The sequence below is a fragment of the Candoia aspera genome, chromosome 8 (genome assembly GCF_035149785.1).
Source record: "Candoia aspera isolate rCanAsp1 chromosome 8, rCanAsp1.hap2, whole genome shotgun sequence".
Classification (NCBI taxonomy): Eukaryota; Metazoa; Chordata; class Lepidosauria; order Squamata; family Boidae; genus Candoia; species Candoia aspera.
Genome location: NC_086160.1, coordinates 53,134,627 through 53,141,531, shown reverse-complemented (window position 1 = coordinate 53,141,531; position 6,905 = coordinate 53,134,627). Strand labels below are relative to the sequence as shown.

The 6,905-nt window shown below is 40.9% G+C and overlaps 1 protein-coding gene across 1 annotated transcript; it reads right to left on the bottom strand.

Moving 5' to 3' along the window:
* Nucleotides 1-182: 182 nt before the first annotated feature.
* Nucleotides 183-1,468, bottom strand: TIFA (TRAF interacting protein with forkhead associated domain). The gene is made up of 2 exons (XM_063310683.1): nucleotides 1,390-1,468; nucleotides 183-778 (listed from the first exon to the last, which is right to left on the bottom strand). Exon 2 carries the CDS (start codon nucleotides 754-756, stop codon nucleotides 217-219), a length of 540 nt encoding a protein of 179 aa, XP_063166753.1. The 5' UTR covers nucleotides 757-778; nucleotides 1,390-1,468; the 3' UTR covers nucleotides 183-216.
* Between the last annotated feature and the right edge of the window lie 5,437 nt (nucleotides 1,469-6,905).

The window sequence follows — 6,905 nt, the reverse complement described above, 5'->3', positions numbered from 1 at the left end:
TTTCAAAGTGCTAACCTCATAATCAGCCAAAATGTCTCTTAGAGATACTTATAATTTGGGTAGCTCTGGGTAGCTTTCAGAAAGATGCTGACCATTGACAGTGCAGGTTAAGATGCAAATATAGATATATAAATATTCAACTACCATAACACACAAGACAGAGGTGAGCACTGAATACACAATTGTTTGAAATTGTTTTTCATGGAATTTTCCAATTTATTCATTCTCATCCATCTCTGTTGGAAATTGAGTATATGAATTGCTACTTTCACAGACTGGTTTTTTCAAAAACAGGTAATTTTCTTTTAACAGTGACATTCTGGCCAATTCAAAGCAGATGTTAAAATAGTCGTTAGATTGTCCTTCTTGTTTTTGCAGTAACATCTGGTAATCTCCAAAGCAAACCATACATCTATCTGGTAGGTTGACTTTATTAAGATAGGCCAGTTCAGTATTGTCCACAATTAACTTTCCCTTTTTGCTCAGATTCTTAATTTCAAAACCAAACGCTGAGCTGTTGAAGTGCTTGAAAAACTGAAGGCCAAACTGAACACGCGAGACCCGTGCATCTATAAACTGAAAATGACAGATGTTCGAATCTCGTCCAAATTTCACTATGTCATCTGCTCTCAGTTGTTGTTGGTGAGAGAACTTTAAGGCATGAAAAACTGGTTGTTCTTCCTGTCTTGGGTGATAAACAGTGATTTGCAGACAGGTTACAGTCTCTTCAGTATCTCCAGTTTCAAACTCAAACATGGCAGTACTAACTCAGAAAATCCTAAAAGAAAACGGCGTATATTAAAATTATTTTAAAATCAATCTGCCTGATACTTAGTGGATGTTCTTTCATGTTAAAGATACAGAAGAACAAGAAGTCAAAACATTGGTCAGAAACCTCACTGCCAAAAATGGAAGCAAACCTGCTGCAACAAGCAATGTCTATTTTGATGGGGATCATAATCAAGTACTTGACAGGGATGGGAAGCTAGCAGGTTTGGTTCCAGTGGACTTCAAATGCAGGAAAAAATCCTTCAGATTAGATGTTAATATACTGTTTTTCCTGAATGGGAAGAAAAGTACAGATCTATCTGATTAGTTTGAATATTGCCATTTATGGAGAGATCTAAAGTGATCACTATGGCTTTTAAGACCCCTATCCATCATCATTACCTTAACCAAATGGCAGCACATGAAGGTAAAATAAAGCACAAAAACTATTGCAAGAGATACAACTTCAGCTTAAAAACAAAAACTAAGACTACGTTCAGTTTGAGGCTTAGGCCAAGCATCCCCCATCCCCTACCCGCATGGCCTTGTGCAGGGGGTCTATTCGCATTGCCTCTCCTTCCGGGTGGGGGGGGAGGAGTTGCTATCGAACTTTTAAATTACTTTCTGCCAGGCGTCCCTGCACAACTTTTCACTTCGCTCAGCTCCGTGTTCCAGTCCTGCTCGCGTTTGTAAGCAGAATGGACGCCCTTCCCCACGAAGGCTTGCACTTTCGCTTCTATTTCCGGCGGGGCACGTGAATGTATGACTCTACGGGAACATCCGACGAAAGGCCGAGACAGGCGTTCAAATCTGAAAATAAGAGAGACTAAAGATTTTTGGCTGACCTCCCACTCCGCCCCGTTCTCGTCTGAATCTTGCTGCGGGGCGTTAACCAAGGTAAACAGGTAGGCTTACTTTAATCTATTGCTTCTCCCTGTCCTTTTCTACATTATTGCTACTTCTGAGTTTTCAATGAGTATACAGGATTCGCATCGAAAGCCATGCTCTGAAGTGGAGGGGGCTCTACTAAACCCTCTGTATTAGAAATTTAAATGATCAAAGCCTATTAACAGATCAATCGAAAGATCGGCTTCAAAATATGACTTGCCTTTGCCTTCTTTCCTTGGAGTCGCGTTTTGCAAAGAGATCTCCGGCGCCAGCAGCAGAAGCAGCAGCGAGAAAGAGAGAAAGTGGTTAAGTTTGGAGGGAGTGGGGCGACGACGCTCGCTGCAGGAACTGAATGGGAGGAAGGAAGCTCCGCTGTAACAGCAGAAAGCATCCCCTACTTTTCTTTCCCGCCCCGCAAAAGGGGAGGGGAATAACTTTGGGGAAGGGGATGAGTCTCAGTCCTATACGTTGTTCTGGGGGATAACCGAGGTTCCTCCTCTCCTTTGGCAGTGAAGATGGACGGTGGGTGGGGCCTGTCAGCTCGCTAAACGTAAACAAGTCTTTGTAAAATGTCGATAGACACTTTCAGGGTGTCACATGACAGAACATCTCTCTGTCAGTGATACCGATAAGACTGGAAGATTTTTTTCACTCTCTCCCTGCCACAAATTTTTAAAAAAACACTAGAGGCACCATTAGAAAGCTATTATGCGACTCCTCTGATACCTTTGAAATGTCTTCCTTTTTGAAATCAAAATTCAGCTGTATTTCCAGCATTAAATGATGCCATATTTGGAAGATGCTTGGACTGAAGTATAATTTTGACCCTTATTCACATCATAAATTTCCATTTGGGGTTTAATCCCAGTTTGAAAATTGCAGGTAAATCTTTCTTTTGGAATTCATGGGGTTCTGTGAGCTATTAGGTATATTAATACTTGTCAACTTACTGCCAATCAAATATTAAACCAGTATTACTCAAGAGAAGTTTGGCTTGTCTAATAGTGTGAAATAGCAGTATATTCAATTAAACTTTTTTTTTAATTTCACAAGTTTGTCCAAACACATTAGCAGTAGCTAAAGCTCCTGAATTATTGTGAGTACTGAAATGTGCTTTGGACAATTTCAAATATATAATTTTTAATAGACAATTAATGAGTATTGCTAAAGTGGATAGTAGCAGTTTGCAAAAACTTTGTGGCAAAGAGCTGGAATGCCCCATATTGAAAAAATCAATGGTGAAAAGACATAAACAATATTAAGCATATTTCTTATTATCTTAAGATGAGTTTAAATCAACAAAAGATTTTTTTGCATGTGCACTTGATACCTCAGAAAATATTTCAAAAGAGTTGACTGTCAGGTTCATTATGTTGAAAGTGTAAACTTTTTATTTATTAAATCAAATTTATATAGCTTTCAAATTTTGGGGTACCTTTGAGTCAGTCTTGACTCCTGGCAACTGCCTGGACTAGTCCCTGCTGCTTTCTTGGCAAGATTTTGGAATTGGTTTGCCATTGCTTCTTTCCTAGGGCTGAGAGAGAATGACTGGCCTAAAGGCTTTGTGCCTAAAGCGGGATTAGAACTCACGGTCTTATGGTTTCTAGCCTGGTATCTTAACCACAAGGGACGCGGTGGCGCTGCGGGTTAAACCGCTGAGCTGCTGAGCTTGCCGATCGGAAGGTCGGCGGTTCGAATCCGCGTGACGGGGTGGGGTCCTGTTGCTAGTCCCAGCTCCTGCCAACCTAGCAGTTCGAAAACATGCAAATGTGAGTAGATTAATAGGTACCGCTTCGGCGGGCAGGTAACGGCGTTCTGTGTAGTCATGCTGGCCACATGACCACGGAAGTGCCTACGGACAAACACCGGCTCTTCGGCTTTGAAACGGAGATGAGCACCGCCCCCTAGAGTCGGATACGACTGGACTTAATGTCAAGGGAAACCTTTACCTTTACTATCTTAACCACTAGACCCAACTGGGTCTCTTAAATGGGTTAGAGGACAATTATGCAAATAATATGGACTCGTCCTACTATTGTCCCATTGTAGATTACTATCCACAATTTTGTTAATATGGATTTGGGAGAAGTAATATGGTAAATTATATACCAACATTTTGGAATGTATAACTGTATGAAAAACTATAGATTAACTGATCAGTAGAACAGCACAAAGATTTACACTTTTAAGACAGTGCCACACATGATTTATCGTATTGGACTGATGATATACCTTTACTCTCTGCTTATGAACTGGCTCTTTATCAGTGTAATAGAATAATGAGGAGATTTATCTGGACTCATCCACCATACAACCATATAATAAGCATATATATCCTCAGAACTATACAGTATTCTACTATTTACCTTTTTCAGACCACCATAAGACCAAATTTCAGCATCTGCGTTTACATAAACCCTTAGTATCCTCTAATATATAGACAGGAAAGAAGAATCCATACAACAGATTATAGAGATATTAGACAATTTTAAAAGATGAGAGGAATTCACAGACGCCAGCTGAGATTCTGGCAAAGTGATAGACTCCTGTATGTGTTACTCCTCTAAATAATTTCCCTAACTACTGAAGTCTATATATTCTTTGTTTTCTATCCCGTTAATTTAAAGGAAAATTGAGGAAGACATATGCACCCAGTATAAGCCAGAGTGATGTGATGTCATCAGGGTCATCAGGGTCATGACAACATCATTCATACAATTGTGATATAATTCACAACATTTTTATGGTGATAACATGGACGCATGTGATGTCATCCAGTCATGGATGCCCATGGGGAAGCTATTGTTCATAAAATGTTTCTTAAGAAAGTACATAGCGTTGACCATGCTATCTCTGAATTAAATCACTGTTCCTCAATTAAATGTAACTTTCCCTAAAGTTGGTCAATTTAATTGATAAGCAACAATATCAGTATTTCTCTGTCATTGAAACTCAGCTTTTCGCTTCTTCTGCATGCCAATGCTAAGCTAAAATCATTTAGGTTTATTATATAGAGTGACCCCAGACACTGTGGCTTGTAAAACACAGTTTATGCCTATAGTGCTTATTTTAAAAAAAATTATAATGAACAAACTATGACTTAGGCTAGCACTTCTAGATTTGGGCTACAAAACTCCAGTGACCAAATAGATGCAGCAAAGAGAGAAAGAAAAATAAATAAATAAATTTTTGCTGCATCAAATCATCTGGATTTTTGCTGTCTAGTTCTGATAGCAGTATTTTGTACAAACCATGTCTGTATGTTTGTAGAAACCACCCCATCTCCATGAGAAATGGGGCATCATTTAAAAAAAAAAGCATTTTGGATAGCATTAGCTCATAATGCTAAATGGTAGTTTAATGAGTAGGGACAATATGTTGTTGTTGTTTATTCGTTTAGTCGCTTCCGACTCTTCGTGACTTCATGGACCAGCCCACGCCAGAGCTTCCTGTCGGTCGTCAACACCCCCAGCTCCCCCAGGGACGAGTCCGTCACCTCTAGAATATCAAGGGACAATATACAAGGAATCAATTTTATTTTACCTAATTCCTGATATATTATTTGTTGCAAATCAAGAATTATGGTTTAAAATAAAACATTTCTTAAATCAGGATCGCAACTGTGTTATTTAGCCTTGAGAAGAATTTATTTTAAAATGCATTTTGCATGTAGTGACAAGTATGCATTTCACACTGAGTCCTAGTTTATTTGTCTTCCTATTCAGGTTGAATAGGAAGACAATAGGAAGACAATAGGAAGACTGGGACGCGGTGGCGCTGCGGGTTAAACCGCTGAGCTGTCGATCGGAAGGTCGGCGGTTCGAAACCGCGCGGCGGGGTGAGCTCCCGTTGTTAATCCCAGCTCCTGCTCACCTAGCAGTTCGAAAACATGCAAATGTGAGTAGATCAATAGGTACCGCTTCGGCGGGAAGGTAACGGCGTTCCGAGTCGTCATGCTGGCCACATGACCCGGAAGTGTCTATGACAACGCCGGCTCCAAGGCTTAGAAACGGAGATGAGCACCGCCCCCTAGAGTCGGATTCGACTGGACTTTATGTCAAGGGAAACCTTTACCTTATTCAGGTTGAAGTTGTTGTTGTTTATTCGTTTAGTCGCTTCCGACTCTTCGTGACTTCATGGACCAGCCCACGCCAGAGCTTCCTGTCGGTCGTCAACACCCCCAGCTCCCCCAGGGACGAGTCCGTCACCTCTAGAATATCATCCATCCATCTTGCCCTTGGTCGGCCCCTCTTCCTTTTGCCTTCCACTCTCCCTAGCATCAGCATCTTCTGCAGGGTGTCCTGTCTTCTCATTATGTGGCCAAAGTATTTCAGTTTTGCCTTTAATATCATTCCCTCAAGTGAGCAGTCTGGCTTTATTTCCTGGAGGATGGACTGGTTTGATCTTCTTGCAGTCCAAGGCACTCTCAGAATTTTCCTCCAACACCACAGTTCAAAAGCATCGATCTTCCTTCGCTCAGCCTTCCTTATGGTCCAGCTCTCGCAGCCATATGTTACTACAGGGAACACCATTGCTTTAACTATGCGGGCCTTTGTTGTCATTGTGATGTCTCTGCTCTTAACTATTTTATCGAGATTTGTCATTGCTCTTCTCTCAAGGATTAAGCGTCTTCTGATTTCCTGACTGCAGTCAGCATCTGCAGTAATCTTTGCACCTAGGAATACAAAGTCTTTCACTGCTTCTACATTTTCTCCCTCTATTTGCCAGTTATCAATCAAGCTGGTTGCCATAATCTTGGTTTTTTTGAGGTTTAGCTGCAAACCAGCTTTTGCACTTTCTTCTTTCACCTTCATCATAAGGCTCCTCAGTTCCTCTTCACTTTCAGCCATCAAAGTGGTATCATCTGCATATCTGAGATTGTTAATGTTTCTTCCAGAGATTTTAACTCCAGCCTTGGATTCCTCAAGCCCAGCTTGTCGCATGATGTGTTCTGCATACAAGTTGAATAGGTAGGGTGAGAGTATACAGCCCTGCCGTACTCCTTTCCCAATCTTAAACCAGTCCGTTGTTCCGTGGTCTGTTCTTACTGTTGCTACTTGGTCGTTATACAGATTCTTCAGGAGGCATACAAGATGACTTGGTATCCCCATACCACTAAGAACTTGCCAGAATTTGTTATGGTCCAGAAAAGTCAAAGGCTTTAGAATAGTCAATAAAACAGAAATAGATGTTTTTCTGAAACTCCCTGGCTTTTTCCATTATCCAGCGGATATTGGCAATTTGGTCTC